We start from the raw sequence: 16,997 nt of genomic DNA, 5'->3' as shown, positions 1-16,997 counted from the left end.
AGCACCATGGCATTACAAACCCAAAGGGCTTTGAAACCAGCAACCGGCCCCAGACTTGGCAGGGAAACCTGGGCTTAGCCTCCATCTCCAGCCTACAGGGAGACTGGTGTGAAGACCAGAGACTGCAACGGGGCTGTTCCGTCCTGCCATGCTTGGAAATGGCTACCTATTGTGGGTATTTATCCATCCCCCGTTACCAGGATATCTGAGCCCCACCCCGTCTTTAGTGTACTGAGCGTCAGCTAGCCCCGTGTACAGGGGGGCAACTGAGGCACAGAGAGACATGGTCACACAGGAAATCAGTGGCAGAGCAGGGGCTTGAGCCCTAGTTTCCTAAGACCCAGGTTGGGGCTCTAGCCCCTGGACTATCCCAGAGCCCAGAGAAAGGCACCCATGGCAAGGCCCAAGCAGTGCCATCAGTGGGGCCTTCCCTTGGGTCCCGTGGTGCATGCTGGGTGATGTAGTCCCCATGGGTTGCACTTTTGCATGAAAGTCCAGGGCCCAGCCTGGCTGTGGCTGCTCCTCCAGCCCTTGGGATAGATTTGTAACATCATAGAATATCAGGGTTGGAAGGGACCTCAGGAGGTCATCTAGTCCAACCCCCTGCTCAAAGCGGGACCAATCCCCAATTTTTGCCCCAGATCCCTAAATGGCCCCCTCCCCGAATCCAAGCCCAGGTCCTGCCAGGATGGCACGTACAGTTCCCCTGGCCCAGCTGTGCCAGACCCCGCCCCTGGGCTTTGTTTGTGGTGAGCTCTGCAGCACTCCAGGGGGATGCCCGCGCAGCACGGTCCTCCATGTCCGACTGCGGGGAGGGCGGGAGGGAAATGGCCTTGAAATCTAATCCAGGATGCTCTAGAAACCAATAGTGCTGAGCTCAGCGTCTGCGAGCCTGCAGAGGAGTCTGCTTATTTTTAGATAAGATGGAGCAGGGGCCGGGAGTGCGGGATGCAGGCTGCCCAGCCTGCCTGTGTGGCTGATGAGGTGGCGAGGGGCGGGGAGACTGCAGGCTGCAGCAGGCACTTCCTTTGCACCATCGCTCTTGAAAATGTAACGTGCACTGCCATCGTTCTAGTCTTCCCTTTTTTTTAATCGCCTTTCCTTTGGGAGGGGCTGCCACGGGAGCAGGGAAATCAGTAGAGTTACTCTGCATTTACCCCAGTGTCACTGAAGCCAGGATCTGGCCCCTCCTCCATCCAAACGGCACCGCGCAGGCCAAATCCTGCAGTCCTTACTCAGTCAAAACTCCCACTGAGGTGGGGCACTCAGGCAAAGGGGGTGGTAGTGCCCCCTGGGGCTGGAACAGCAGCGTGGGGAGTGTTGATGAGATCTGCTTCCCAGCCTTGCAGAGACACTGCTCAGCAATTTGGGACAGGAAGTGGAGGGGTCTGCCTCCACAGGAAGCAGCAGGAGGAATTCACAGAAGCGCTTAGGGCTGGTCTACACTACAGACTTAGGTCGACATCAGCCACGTTAAGTTGATCTAATGATGTGTGTGTCTACAGGACCGAGTCCCTTCCACCGACCTAAGTGGCTTGTAATGTTGACTAGCCCAGGTTTGTTAATGAGGCACATGGTGGCTCAGCCCCTTGGCTTCAGGTCTCCTAGTACAAGGAGTTACAGTTCTGCTGGAAGTTGCAAGTGGCCACACGTTGGGTAGGATGGACACATGCACACACACACACGAAGCACCTACATTGTGTGAGAAAGAGAAGACAGCCAGGCTACATTTCAGCAGCAACAGTGCTGGGTTTCCTGCATACCTTGTTTCTTGTCGCTAATGAAGTACATAAGCTATCCAGGCATCATTGAAAGGGCACCAGGAGCGGAGTCCCGGGGCGCAGGAGCAGCCAGGAGATGGGCATGTGGGTTGCAAAAGTCTGATGCCCATGACGTAAGGAGGAAGGCAAAATAAAAACTATAAGGTGGATACAAAACTGGCTAGATTGTCAGGCTCAACTGGTAGTGATAAATGGCTCCATGTCTAGTTGGCAGCCGGTATCAAGTGGAGTGCCCCAAGGGTCGGTCCTGGGGCTGGTTTTTTTCAGTATCTTCATAAATGATCTGGAGGATGGTGTGGATTGCACCCTCAGCAAGTTTGCAGATGACACTAAACTGGGAGGAGTGGTAGATACGCTGGAGGGTAGGGATAGGATACAGAGGGATCTAGACAAATGAGCAGATTGGTCCAAAAGAAATCTGATGAGGCTCAACAAGGACAAGTGCAGAGTCCTGCACTTAGGACGGAAGAATCCAATGCGCCGCTACAGACTAGGGATCGAGTGGCTAGGCAGCAGTTCTGCAGAAAAGGACCTAGGGGTTGCAGTGGACGAGAAGCTGGATATGAGTCAACAGTGTGCCCTTGTTGCCAGGAAGGCCAATGGCATTTTGGGCTGTATAAGCAGGGGCATTGCCAGCAGATCGAGGGACGTGATCATTCCCCTCTATTCGACATTGGTGAGGCCTCATCTGGAGTACTGTGTCCAGTTTTGGGCCCCACACTACAAGAAGGATGTGGAAAAATTGGAAAGAGTCCAGCGGAGGGCAACAAAAATGATTAGGGGACTGGAATACATGAGTTATGAGGAGAGGCTGAGGGAACTGGGATTGTTTAGTCTGTGGAAGAGAAGAATGAGGGGAGATTTGATAGCTGCTTGAAAGGGGGTTCCAAAGAGGATGGATCTAGACTGTTCTCAGTGGTAGCAGATGACAGAACAAGGAGTAATGGTCTCAAGTTGCAGTGGGGGAGGTTTAGGTTGGATATTAGGAAAAACTTTTTCACTAGGAGGGTGGTGAAGCGCTGGAATGGGTTACCTAGGAAGGTGGTGGAATCTCCTTCCTTAGAAGTTTTTAAGGTCAGGCTTGACAAAGCCCTGGCTGGGATGATTTAGTTGGGGATTGGTCCTGCTTTGAGCAGGGGGTGGGACTAGATGACCTCCTGAGGTCCCTTCCAACCCTGAGATTCTATGATTCTATGATTCCATGATTCTAAAACGCCCGCGGTGAGGCCCGTCCCTCCTCACAATCATGGGAGACGTGGTGAAGGTTCAAGCAGCAACATGAACTGGCTGTGAAAGCTGCAGGGACTGGCAGAGTGGCAGATGACCAAAAACCACTGATGCTGCTCCTGTTGGGGGTCTGGTGCAGAAATGTTGGGCATATGTGACAGGTCTATGTGAGGGACACAATGCTGGTACATGCAATGCATACGTGCAATGGGTCTAATGCTGGGTATATGTGATGGGTATATGCCCTGTGCATATGTGATGAATATAGCACTGGGTGGATGGGACAGGTGTAACGCTGGCTATATGTGATGGGTACAATGTTGGGTATAGTGATGGTTGTAATGCTGGGTACACACACTGGGTATAGAGTTTGGGGCAGTGCACGGTCTATGAAATGGGTATATGCATTGAATAGAGCAATGGATATAGCATTTGGTGTAGCATGGGGTATATGCAATGAGCACAGCAATGGGTGTAGTGCTGAGTATCGCACTGAGTACCCTATCAAGGGTAGAGGTGGGAGGGAAAGAATGACAGAAGGAATCGTGAAAAGGTCTGGGAGTCACAGGGCCCCCAGGAAGGGGGTTCCCCTTCCAAGGCCTGGCCCCTGGGGGCGGAGAAGTTCATCGTCACACCTTAACCTTTAACAAGTCCCGTCCTGTGAGTTGGCCCGTCGTGGGGCCGGATTGTGGTGTCTGGCGCAGGCCAGGTGCTCAGCACGTTACGGCGGTCTGGCCCCGAACAGCGCCCTGGCTACAGACCCTCACTCTGGACTGCCCCCTGCAGAGAGCTGCGCTGGGCACTTGCCAAGGCAGCACTGCTCAGCCAGGCAGCAGCACAGAGAGACGGGCAAGCACCTGCAGAGGGGCAGAGGGCACGTGGCTGGAAGCCCCGAGTTTGAGCAGGGAGGGGAGCATTCAGCAACGCCAAGCACCTGACTTGGAGGGGTGTCAGCATGGGGCCAGAGGCTGGTGTGGGGAACGCCCAGCCATCGGGTGAGTGTGTGGAGACAAGGATCAGCCCCACGCCTGGGGGAGGGCAGAGGATGAGCTGAAAACGCAGGGGCTAAATGTGCAAAGGGGGACTCCTGAGGGCAGGGGAATTGCTGGGTAGGAAGCCAATACTGCTGCTGTCTAGCTTGGCTGTGCACCCTATACCTGTAGCCTGGCTTGGGGGTGGGGGCGTCCAGCACCCTGCCAGCTCGGAAGGGTATGGTGGCTAACGGGTGCCCCAGGAACCGCGATGGGACGTACCAGATCACCTCCCCTGGGTTGGCCTGGAGGTCTCCCATCTCTCTGCTGGCTCAGGTCAACCCTGCTTGGTTTGAGGAGGCAGCCAGCACACAGCCTGAGGGGCCCACTTCTGCCACCAGTGTACCTAGTCTCCATGCCGCCTGCTCAGGCCTGGCCAGTCCTGTCTCAGATCCCCCAGATGGGACCCACCCTGGTGCCGGGCTCGCCCGTGGTGGCACTCCATGACCGATGTCACAGCCCCATGACACCATAGCAAGGAAATCCCGTTGCCTCGAACAAGGTCTGGGAGCTCCAGGATGGCTCCCTGAACCCACTGAGACTCTGCCACAACCCCTGGGGCAGGTGATCACCCCTGGCCCTCCCACAGCTCTGGCTAGCTTGCCCCTGGCTAGCTTGCTCTGAGCCCCCCATGGCACCTACTGCCCCGAGCATGCCAGGCTGTGGCATTGCCCTGGGGAAGGCTGGCCAGGGCCCGGGTGGCAGGGAGCAGCTGTTCCAGAGCCAGGTGCAGTGGGCAGGCCGGGCGGTGCTTTGTACCAGTGTGCAGGGCTGCCTGGCGAGGGGGCTGCAGCCACAGCAGAGGAATCCAGGGCTGTTTCATGGCGCCATCGGTTCTGAGGTTGGGCGCTTCCTCCATTACTGGCGGCGGGCAGGCAGCGGTGAGGGCAGGAGGCTCCGTGGGGCACGGCAGCCCATTAATCATTGTATGGGAACAGCAAAGTGACCTCTGGTTAGTGAGCGCAGACCACGCAGGGGCCATTACAGCACAAATGATATTACATAAAGCAGCCATTAGTGTTTGTCTGTTGCCAGGGGAACCAGAGGCCTGCCTGGTCATGGTCACTAGAGCGGAGGAGGGAGAGGTCTTTCTTTCTTTCTTTCTTTCTTTCTTTCTTTCTTTCTTTCTTTCTTTCTTTCTTTCTTTCTTTCTTCACTCCCTCAACCTTTACAATTCCCCCCCACTCCTCCCGCAGTTTGATTTGGATGCAGCATTCTGCTCCACTTCCTGTCCTAACCTCTTGCACAGCGTTCCTGTGCACTGTTACATGGTTGCCATGTTCCACCCCAGAGGTGGCTGCATTCCAGCGTGCCATGAGTGAGCCATGTGCAGCGTTGCTGTCCAGTATTCAATTATTGCTGTGCTCCAGCCCAGTGGTGGCTGCAATGACTCCCTACACCTTCTATTAGCAGGAGGAGGTTTTCCTTTCACTATCAAAGGGATCCTCTAGGGATACTGTGAGGAAATACTCGAGTCAGTTTCCAGCCAACAGGGGGCGCTGCGGGGAATGCAGCGGTCCAACCACTGACAAGGGCTGGTCCGGAGCCCAGCCGCTCCCAGCTCCTACTCCTGCGAGTCGCAGCTCATGGGGGCTGTTACCATCTGCCTGGGGCAGGTGAGAACCGGGATGGGTGACTCCGCCGGAGCCAGTGAGCACCCGCCTCACTCCACCACCCTTTGGGGCTGCACTGTGCACTGGGAGGATGGCGTGCTGGTGGAATTAATGGGGGGGAAGATGGGGGCTGTTGGGCCATCTAGGGCAGGCTCGACCCAAAGCTCCCCGCTCTAATGCAGCCCCCAGCTCCTTCTGTGGCGGCTTGGTCCAGGCCAGGAGTTGGGGCGGCCCCCTGTGACTGCCTCAGGCTGGGAGCAGGGCAGAAGCGCAGGGTCTGTGCGCCCAGCAGCCTCAGCACTGCATCCTCTTTCTGCGTGGGGCAGCCCCGCGTGGGACACGGTCATCTTGTGGCCAAGGCAGACTTGCCCCTGCCATCCTGAGAGCGGGCTGGGGCAGTGGGCTGGTCGCTGCCAGCAGGGGGCGCTGCTCAGAGCGGGGCCTAGGGGCCTGGTGTGGAGTCAGGATGGGGGGAACGGGGCTGGCGAGGGGGTGCTGGGTTGCAGAGCCTCATGCCTGGCTTTTCCTTTCAGATTCGGAGCAAAGCAGCAGTCCGAGGACAGGGATCGGCTCGGACCAGGAGGACAGCAAACCGATCACATTGGGTAAGTCAGCACTGGGCAGGGGGGTCCCCTCACCCCTCTCTTGCTAGCTTGTGGGAGGGTAGATCTCGCATGTAGACCCTATTTAAAGCTCGCTCTCAGAACCCCTGCAGGGCAGGGAAAGAAGCCTTGCGGGTACTGAGGCAGTTGACACCCTCCCCGTTCACCCTCTGCAAACCCAGGGGCCAGGCCTCTCGCTGGCCACAAGAGTGATGACTTTGGGGCTCTCACAGCCTAGTGTCCCCTGGTGGAAAATCTCTGCACGGCGAGGCCTGAGAACAGAGGAGAGGGAGGAGACGTTTCTTAAAGCCCCAGCACCTGGGGTCAGGTGCTGATGGGAGAATCTCAGCTTTGGTTTAAAAAATACCCCAGGGACGTTTCTCACCCTTGTGGCTGTGGAGAAAAGCTGGAAGACCTGACACCTCTGCAGCGAGAAGGCAAAGGACAAGAGCCCCCAGTTAGTTAGCTGTTACATCTCAGGATTAGTGGGGGCTGCCCCATCATTCTGGGGCGCTTTGAGGGAGGCAGGTTTCTGCTCAGAAGAGGCCCGGGGCTGGGACAGGGGAGAGGCTGTGGGGTGGGACTGAGGGGCATCGGGGGGTGATGGGAATTTAGGTCCATTGCAGAGCTGTGGGGGGACCCAGCACCAGAACAGTGGAGGGGCTGCAAACCAGGGGCATGGGGCATTGGCAGAGCTGGGCATGGGAAGCTTGTACAGCGCTCGTGCATGCTATGCCAGGCTCTCTTGTCAAATTACCGCCCAGGCCACTTCTCCCAGAGCGGGCGTGGGGGCGTCCTGAGGGGCACAGAGAGCAGTCACACAGCTGTCCCAGGCTCTTTGCCACAGCGCTCCTCACCCGGGGAACAGCTGAACAGACCTCACTCCTGCCACTGGGGGCGCCAGCGCACCCTGGGCCAATGCAGTCCCATAGGCGGGTTCTCACTCCTGCCACTGGGGGTGCTGGGGAGCCCCAGTCCAGTCAAGCCCCATGGAAGTGGGAAGGTTTTAGCCGAGTTTTGCATCGCAGCGGTCAGCAGCACAGACACCTGCTCCTTCAGGGGCCAGTGTTGTGCCTGCTCTTCCAACGAGATCAGACAGCCCACAGCAGGACCAGGAGCTGGCAGGGCGAAGCCCAGGTGCTCCCAAGGGGTCACGTGTGTGCTTCCCCCTGGGAACTGCTGGGGCCTTTTCAAGAGCTCATGGTTCCCTCTTGCCAGCAGTCGATGAAGAAGATGCTGAGGGCATCCAGGCCTTTCCAGCGGGCACCCCAAGCCAGTGGTTCTGTGCATGAAGGCCAGGCTGAGGCTCTGGACTAAGGCACCCCCCTTAGGCGCCCATATTCACAAGCTCCCAGGCACAGAGTCAGAATAAACATCCCTTTGCATGAAGTGAGCTTGGAGCTCAGACTCGCGCAAGGATTTGCAAACACAGGCCATTAACTCAGGGAGATGGGGCTGGGCTGGGTGCGGTGGGTAGCGCTGGAGAGAGGGTCAGACTAGCACAAATAGAAGAGCTGGATGTTAATGGAGGGCAGAACTTTCCCCACCCAGGCAGGAACATTAACCCTTCGCTCTAGGAAGGCCGCTTTCCGGAGGATGGGGGTGGGGGGGGTAATTGGGTTCTGCAGATAAGGTAGCACCGAGAGATTCATCTGTTAGTAATGTCAAGGGAGGGGTGTCCACAGCGACACCCCGGAGTTCGTACCACGGATGTACTGGGCCCCTGCAACAAATATTACTTGTTATTTGTATTAAGTGACACCTAGAGGCCCCCAAGAAAGATCAGGGCACCACTGCCAGGAGCTGCCCAGACACCAAGAGAGACAGCCTGGCACCCCAAGGGTGGGAGGGGGACCCAGAGGCCCAGAAGCAGGCCAGTGGTAGAGGCAGAAAGAGAACCCAGGTGTCCTGAGGCCTCGGCCTCCCCACTAGGCTGCATGGTTTTAGAGAAAGCAGCTGCCCACATCACTGACAAAAGCACATTTTGGTCGGCTGCGTCTGTGTGACTGAGCCAGCAAGACGGAGGCAGAAGAGCAGGGAGAGAGGGCTCCCAGCCAGCCTGCGCCAGCTGAATCCCTGGCTGCCGCTGGCCCAGGGCATCCCCAGAGCAGCGCCCGGAAGTGCTGGGGTGAAAGGTGAGGCGCCGAGATGGAACAGAAAGGAAGCGATTGGATTTTGCTAGATGGGAAAATGCCACGGAGAGGAAACTGCTGAGCCAGGGCTTTCTCCTTCACCTCCGGCTTCTGCCAGCCGCTTCTCAGCCGCCGGTGACGCTGAGACCCAAACTGAGCCCGTCGCTGCTGGTGCACCGCCCCGCACCCTCGCCCCCTGCAGCAGAAGTGCTGACTCGGCAAACCCAAGCTGCAGGAGGGGCTTGGCTTCTCAGTGCCTGGGGTGACATACGCTCCAGGCAGATGCTGAATAGTTTCCCTGTAAGGGGACCGGGCTGAGCGACGGGGAGACCGCAGACCTGGCTGGCCAGGAGCCGGAGTTTTTATCTGCTGGTCTGTGGATCGTGGAATGAGTTTGGCAGGCCTCAGCCCAGCTCCCAAGCATAACAGCCATCCTCGGACTCGTTGCAGAGAGGCCAACGGAGTGTTTGCGTGGACCTGTGGCAGAGGTCTGCAGAACAGTGGGCGCATGCCCTGGGATTCCAGGTGCAGGATGACTGGAGACGGGCAGGGTGGTGCCCGTGGTAGGATCGGGTGCCCAGAACGGGGGCTGCATCTCAAGCTGGCAAGTTCGCAGTTTGCCCCCATTCACTGACTTTGCTGTCTCACTGTGAGCGCCAGGATCTCCCACCTGCAGCTGCTTTCCACTGAGTCACTCCTGTGGCTGGGTTTGGTTTTCAGAGTCACCCACCACGTGCCAGAGGCCCCTGCGTTCAGCTCTGCCAGTGTGCCAGCCCCAGGGCATGCGGGCAGAAGCTTGACTGCCAACTGGGGGACGGAAGTATCCAGGACTATTAAGCCATCAGTTATTACTGAGAAGTGGCACCTGGAGGCCACCCCCGCTGGCACGGTCCGTGCCAGCCCTAGACCATTGTGCCGTGCGCTGCACAAACATACAGTCAAATCCGCCCCTGCCCAGAAGAGTTTAAAGTCTATTCAGACAAAAGAAGGAGTTTTAATCTCCATTTTAAAGACAGGAAGCTGAGACCCAGAGAGCCAAAGGGACTTGCCCCTGGTCACGCAGGGGATCTGCAGAAGGACAGGGGTCAGACCTCTGAACTGTGTGCTCTTCTGAGACCCAGACCAACAGCCTCAGCCCAAGAGCATCCCGCCTTTGTGCCAGTTAGCTGCTGTTCTACCGAGCCCGCCCTGATGATTCCCATGCTCAGAACTGCATACACCAGCCTTGAGACAGGACTTGTCAGTCCCCAAATACAAATACAGGCCAGTGTCACTGTCCCCACTTTACAGATAGGGAAACTGAGGCACAAATCTTGTCACCCTAACTTGATAGATTTCTTTGAAGAGATTACAAGTTTGGTTGGTACAGGTAATAGTGTAAGGCATTTTGGCTTGGTACTCTAGGATATTTTGATTAAAAACCGAGAGCAATACAAGATCAACACGGCGCCCATAACATGGACTAAAAACTGGCTCACTGATGGGTCTCAAAACGTAACTGAATGGGGACGCATCATCAATGTGCTTCTAGCGGAATCCTGTGGGATCAGTTCTGGGATCAGTATTAAACATTTTTATCAACGACCTTGAAAAGAACATCAGATCATCACTGATAAAATTTGCAGATGACAAAAAGGTTGGTGAAGAACAAAGCTGACAGGGCACGGAGACAGAACAGGCTGCTCGCCTGGTGAGCTGGGCACAGCCAGCCACCCTGCAAAGTCACACATGGAGGAGCTCAGAGCACGTGCCACCACTACAGGAAGCGATGAAGCAGATGGAGAAACGTTCTCTCTTCCCACACAGGGCAGGAGAAGAGGCAGTGGGTTCAAACGACGGCAGATTTAGAGTCTGTCTCAGTAAGAACAGTGGACCAGACCTGCCTCGGGACGTTGTGGAAGCTCCTTCACTGGAGGTTTCGAGAGGAGGCTGGATAACCACCTGGCTTGGACGGTGTAGACACAGCAAATCCTGCCTCTGGGTAGGGGTTAGACTAGATGGCCCTTGTGGTCCCTTGTAACCCTACAGTTCTTTGGGGTACTCCTGGGGAAGCAGTGCCTCTGAACAGGACTTTGGGGTCATGGTGGATAATCAGTTGAGCTCGCTCTGGGTTACTTGATCCTTGGACGTAGAAACAGGGGAATCTCAAGTAGGAATAGGGAGGTTCTTTTATCTCTGGATTTGGCTCTGGTGCGACCGCTGCTGGGACTTTGTCCAGTTCTGGTGCCCACAATTCAGGAAGATGTTGATCATCGGGGAGGGTTCAGAGAAGAGCCCTGAGAATGACTAAAGGATTGGAAAACCTGCCTTGTAGTGATAGACTCTCGGCGCTCCGGCTGGTTAGCAAAGAGAAGGGTGAGGGGTGACATGGTAAGTACCTGCATGGGGAGCAGGAATTTGAGAATCGAGGGCTCCTCAATCCAGCAGAGCAAGGTCTAATGAAAGCCAGTGGCTGGGAATTGAAGCTAGACAAATGTAGATGAGAAACAAGATGCACTGTTTAGTGAGGCAAATTAACCATTGGAACAATTTGCCTGGGGTCGTGGGGGGGTTCTCAGCCCTGGAAATCTTTAAATCAAGTGGGGGGGGGGGTTCTCCCAGCTCTGTGCTCGTTCCCCAGGAATTAGTTCAGGGACTAGTGCAGGAGCTCAGAAGAGATGACCACAATGGTCCTGGCTGACTAATCTAGGAATAAGTGAAGGGACTTGAGTCATACCCAGGCCAGGACTACCTGCTGTCCTGTGCCCATGCCACTGGGTCATTACTATGGATAACAAGAATATCCAGAGTAAATGTTTTAAAAGCAGAAGAGCTTGAAAGGAGAATGAACCCTCCTGCTTCAGGGCAGGAGCTGACTTCTAGCCATGGGGGTCAGGAGGGGCCTATGCCTGGGGCAGATACCCCACCACTGCGGGATTCTTGCCCGTTCCTCGGAAGCAGCTGTTAGAGGCAGGATACCAGACTAGATGGGCCCCTGGATCTAATCTGGCAAGTCCTGAGCTGCCTCTGTTGTATCTCTGATTAAAGCAACATTCTGGCTAAGAATTTCAAGTCAGTTACAGCCGCCCTGAGCACTTATGACCCAGCCCATGGAGAGAATTAGAGCTGCTTTCACACCACGGGTTGGGGTTTTAAGCTATGTGAGTGTGACATGAAAGCGGGTCAGGTCAGTATGACATGTACGTCAGTTACTGGATATCTGACACACAGGTGCAATACGTGGGAGCCAGCATGAGTCACACAGATAGGAAATTAGATTTCACAGCCAGCGCCTGGGGATCTGGGCTGGGGATCCCTCACTCTCTCCGAGCCCCAGGCAGGAGCGGGCAGCGCTCAGAGGGCAGGGTTGTTGACAAGGAGCGAAAAGGGTGGGTAGGAGCCAGGCTGGGCCATGCCAATGCTGCTCTAGTGCCCGTTGGGCAAGAGGATCTGGGCTGACTTGGGAACTTGGCAGGGGCCCATGGGCTGGCAGCTGCTGGGCGAGGGTGCAGATCGCGGCTTTAATGCATGCAACATGGGAGAAGCCAGGCTGCTGGAATGTCTGCTCCAGCCATTGGCCCAAGCAGACCATGGGAGGTCCCTGGGATCCTGCATCTTGGAGCGGCTACAGCATCTCTTCCTTGCCAGGGCTCTAGCGAGCCGGCAGCCCCGGGAAGCGATGTGCAGCACAGGCTGCAGGAGGGAGGGGGCAATCTCCGGCCCTGCTCACCCTGGCCTCTCTGCAGAGATGCGGCCAGCAGCTGAGGTGCCATCTCTACCCAGGAGCTCCTCTCCCCTAGGTCCCTGCAGAGCGATGGCTTCCAGCATCTAGGCCCCTGGGCTGGATTGTGACAAGGCTCCCTGGCCCACTCCAAACCCGGAGCCAGCCCAGCCCCATGGCTCTGCTAATTGATGGGCAATTAACTCAGTGAACCAGCAATACCTCAGGCCAGGCTGCTCTGGGCCAGGAATGCACCTGGCAGCTCAGCTAGCCTGAGGGCCTTGACTCTGACCTAGCAAAGGGGAGCCCTGGACCTTCTGCAGGCCTCTGCCTCAGCTCCCAGGAGCAAGGCTGGGACCAGCAAGCCAGCCAGCTCCCCCCATCTGTGGAGACCTGGGCACCGGGCTGCTCGGTCACTACGGCGGGGCGTCATGACGCACTGCAGGGCAACAGTGGCCCCCGGCGGCAGTGCAAAGAGGCAGGTCCTCGAAACGATGGGTTGTGGGTGGAGGGTTGGGGCAGAAGCCCACCCCAGTTAGAGCCGCAGGGAGGGAATGGCGGCGACTCTGGTGCCAGTGATGGGTGCCCAGAGCCATGTCTCTCTGCTCCTCTCATCTCTCTCTCTCTCCCCGTGGCAGATACAACAGACTTCCAGGAGAGCTTTGTCACGTCAGGGGTATTCAGCGTCACGGAGCTCATCCAGGTCTCCCGAAGTGAGTACCAGGCCGGCAGCTGGGGGCGCATGTGCATGGCGGCAGGCAGGAAAGCCGGCGGGGCCCCAGAACTTTCCCTAGTGCTGACAAACACGCCATTGCAGGGTGAGGCAGAGCCAGTCACTTCCCCTTCCACCCCCGCAGCCCCTCCAGGGGAGCAGACTGCGTGGAGTTCGGCTCAGGGCTTGGTGAGCAGGTCTGGGCACAGCCTGGCAGCCTCATGCCAATGGCTGTGTTCCTGAGCCCTGTGGGGGGCACCAGTCCTAGTTGGCATAACGGCCAGGGTGAATTTCCCCCCAGGAGTGGGTAGCAAATGCAGCTTTCCCGCGGAGCAGCAGACCCAGGGGAGCTCTGACAGAGAGGGACGTGCCTGCCCCAGGCTGGGTGTTTGATTAGCCCCCCTGACGCGGGTCTCTCTATGTTGTGATCCACAGCACCAGTGGTGACAGGCACGGGGCCAAATTTCTCTCTGGGTGAGTTGCAGGGTCATCTGGCCTATGATCTGAACCCCTCGAGCACTGGCATGAGAAGGACGCTCCCCAGCACCTCCTCCAGCGGGTACGTACCAGCCTCAGCACGGGCTCTGGGGGCAGCAGTGCCAGGCGAGGGCTGGGCTGGGCCTTTTCTAGGCCTTCTCTGTGCAGCACGGTGTGGGAAGGGCAAGGCAGGTTCAGTCCTGCTTCAGCCAGATGCGGGGCCTGCCGGCACGCCTAGTCACATGCGTGCAAGCACCTTCCTGGGCACACGCACTCTGCCATAGAATCATAGAATCATAGAATATCAGGGCTGGAAGAGACCTCAGGAGGTCATCTAGTCCAACCCCCTGCTCAAAGCAGGACCAATCCCCAATCAAATCATCCCAGCCAGAGCTTTGTCAAGCCTGACCTTAAAAACTTCTAAGGAAGGAGATTCTACCACCTCCCTAGGTAACGCATTCCAGTATTTCACCACCCTCCTAGTGAAAAAGTTTTTCCTAATATCCAACCTAAACCTCTGCCACTGCAACTTGAGACCATTACTCCTTGTCCTGTCCTCTTCTACCACTGAGAATAATCTAGAACCATCCTCTCTGGAACCACTTCTCAGGTAGTTGAAAGCAGCTATCAAATCCCCCCTCATTCTTCTCTTCTGCAGACTAAACAATCCCAGTTCCCTCAGCCTCTCCTCATAAGTCATGTGTTCCAGACCCCTAATCATTTTTGTTGCCCTTCGCTGGACTCTCTCCAATTTATCCACGTCCTTCTTGTAGTGTGGGGCCCAAAACTGGACACAGTACTCCAGATGAGGCCTTACCAATGTCGAATAGAGGGGAACGATCACGTCCCTCAATCTGCTGGCAATGCCCCTACTTATACATCCCAAAATGCCATTGGCCTTCTTGGCAACAAGGGCACACTGCTGACTCCTATCCAGCTTCTCGTCCACTGTAACCCCTAGGTCCTTTTCCGCAGAACTGCTGCCTAGCCATTCGGTCCCTAGTCTGTAGCTGTGCATTGGGTTCTTCCGTCCTAAGTGCAGGACCCTGCACTTATCCTTATTGAACCTCATCAGATTTCTTTTGGCCCAATCCTCCAATTTGTCTAGGTCCCTCCGTATCCTATCCCTGCCCTCCAGCGTATCTAGCACTCCTCCCAGTTTAGTATCATCTGCAAATTTGCTGAGAGTGCAATCCACACCATCCTCCAGATCATTTATGAAGATATTGAACAAAACCGGCCCCAGGACCGACCCCTGGGGCACTCCACTTGACACCGGCTGCCAACTAGACATGGAGCCATTGATCACCACCCGTTGAGCCCGACAATCTAGCCAACTTTCTACCCACCTTATAGTGCATTCATCCAGCCCATACTTCTTTAACTTGCTGACAAGAATACTGTGGGAGACCGTGTCAAAAGCTTTGCTAAAGTCAAGAAACAATACATCCACTGCTTTCCCTTCATCCACAGAACCAGTAATCTCATCATAGAAGGCGATTAGATTAGTCAGGCATGACCTAGCCTTGGTGAATCCATGCTGACTGTTCCTGATCACTTTCCTCTCGTGTAAGTGCTTCAGGATTGATTCCTTGAGGACCTGCTCCATGATTTTTCCGGGGACTTAGGTGAGGCTGACTGGCCTGTAGTTCCCAGGATCCTCCTTCTTCCCTTTTTTAAAGATTGGCACTACATTAGCCTTTTTCCAGTCATCTGGGACTTCCCCCGTTCCCCACGAGTTTTCAAAGATAATGGCCAATGGCTCTGCAATCACATTCGCCAATTCCTTTAGCACTCTCGGATGCAACTCGTCCGGCCCCATGGACTTGTGCACGTCCAGCTTTTCTAAATAGTCCCTAACCACCTCTTTCTCCACAGAGGGCTGGCCATCTACTCCCCATGTTGTGATGCCCAGCGCAGCAGTCTGGGAGCTGTCCTTGTTCGTGAAGACATAGGCAAAAAAAGCATTGAGCACATTAGCTTTTTCCACATCCGCTGTCACTAGGTTGCCTCCCTCATTCAGTAAGGGGCCCACACTTTCCTTGGCTTTCTTCTGCCATGCACGCAGAGACCCGGATGTACAGACATGTACACACACACGGGGACACGCATGGCGCTCCAGTCACACACACCGACAGAGCCACCCAGGCACGCATGGAGTCGCGTGCACATCCGTGGACTCCTGCACACACACTCCGGGCAGCAGTGTAAACCTCCTCCTGCGCGGGCCCAGCTCCGGGGTAGTTTGGTCCACAGAACAGAAATCCAGGGCAGGTTTTTCCCTTTGCTGGGCCGTAGCCAGAGTCCAGTGCGGGCTTCTCTCCTCCTCACTCCTAGTCCTCTCCCTGCCTGGCACACTGTGTCCTTGGGGAACTCCTGCTGCTCGGGCTCCCAGCCTCTAGCCTGCCAACCTCCTCTGGTGGGGAGGGGGATATGTGTTACTTAACCCCATCATTGCTGCAGTACGCCAGCGACCTGCTGCAGTCACAGCCCTGCTGGGAAGAAATCCAGCAGTGACATGGTTAACCAACAGGGTTGGCTTGGTGGCTTCTAAGGCCAACGCAGAGCAGCCCTGAGCTTGGCAGCTGTAGCACCCCGGCGGCCTGGGCCTGTCAGTGCTTCCATCTAAGCAGGGCCAAGGCCATGCAGGAGTTGGATGGGAGACCGCTTGAGGCGCAGTGATGGGGGCTTTCACCCCTGAGGCAGGCCTGGCCCCCCTGCTGCTCGGGGACTGTGCTCCTGGGGGCTGTTGCATAGCGACTGAGGCCGGTGGAAGCTTAGGAACGAGGAGAAGTATTAGCAGCCGTGTGCGGCTCCCTACCTCCTTCGGACGGGACCTTGTGCCTCCCTGTAATCCCCGTCCCTCTGAATATGGTCTCTGCCACTTCCGGTCCTAGACTGTTGTGTGGCTATGAAACAGCTGCTGCGTTCCCCCCAGAGGCAAACGGGGAGGATGACATTATTCGGTGGCTGCGGGTGTGCACCCTGTGCTTTCAGCCTGTAAACTAATACGAGAGAACAGGAGCCAGGGAGCTGAGGGAGAAGCAGCCCGCTCAGGTCTCTGGGCAGAATTTGGCTCTCATGGGCGCTGCCAGGTTACTGGAGAGCAGAATTTGGCCCACAGAGTCCATTTCCCCTGCCAGGGAACGAGCTGGCAGAGACCAGGCCCTGTGGATTTCCCACCAGATGAGCTAGGCGAGGGGAGGGGGATCCTGCCGGCCTCACCTCACTGGTTGGCAGAGTGGATGAAGCCTCAGGGAGCCCCTTCCTTTCTCTCGTCTTTGATCGGGGCCGGCGTGGGTCAGCCACGCCCTCGGGCACATGCTTAGAGTTAATTGGCACTCCAGGCGTTGCTGGCCGCTCTGGGGCCTGTTTCTGGCCTGGCTTGCTCCACAGGCAAGGCTGATGCTACAGGCCCGCGTCAGTATCACTGCGTTGCGCAGGGGTGTGAAAAATCCACCCCCCGAGCGACGCAGTTCCACCCCTTAGCCCCCTGCAGACGTGCACGGGAGGGCTTCTTCCCTTGACACAAGGACCCCTCTTCGGCAGGTGGATTAGCAAGGCTGAGGAGAGCAGCTCTCCTGATGCTGCAGCCATGTGCATGAACACAAGCCCCCATCTGGCTCCCAGACCACCCCTTCCTCTTGGAGCCCACTGGGGTGGCATGGGTGTAACTGAGAGGAGTATTGGGCCCAGCAGCTTCATTTCTTCTTGTCACTGAC

At 56.5% G+C, this 16,997-nt stretch overlaps 1 protein-coding gene across 19 annotated transcripts in view; it reads left to right on the top strand.

Annotated features, from left to right (window-relative positions):
• NFIC (nuclear factor I C) overlaps positions 1–16,997 on the top strand; it is a 361,746-nt gene that overhangs the window by 87,648 nt on the left and 257,101 nt on the right. For all 19 annotated transcript variants that reach the window (XM_043535785.1, XM_043535792.1, XM_043535786.1 and 16 more), the window contains exons 3-5: positions 6,186–6,257; positions 12,725–12,799; positions 13,234–13,357. In XM_043535785.1, coding sequence (XP_043391720.1) covers positions 6,186–6,257; positions 12,725–12,799; positions 13,234–13,357 — 271 coding nt within the window. The remainder of the gene's footprint in view (positions 1–6,185; positions 6,258–12,724; positions 12,800–13,233; positions 13,358–16,997) is intronic.

This window comes from Chelonia mydas, chromosome 25 (assembly GCF_015237465.2).
Source record: "Chelonia mydas isolate rCheMyd1 chromosome 25, rCheMyd1.pri.v2, whole genome shotgun sequence".
NCBI classification, from domain to species: domain Eukaryota; kingdom Metazoa; phylum Chordata; order Testudines; family Cheloniidae; genus Chelonia; species Chelonia mydas.
Note: the sequence above shows the minus strand (reverse complement) of the source record. Positions and strands in the feature narration are given on the sequence as shown.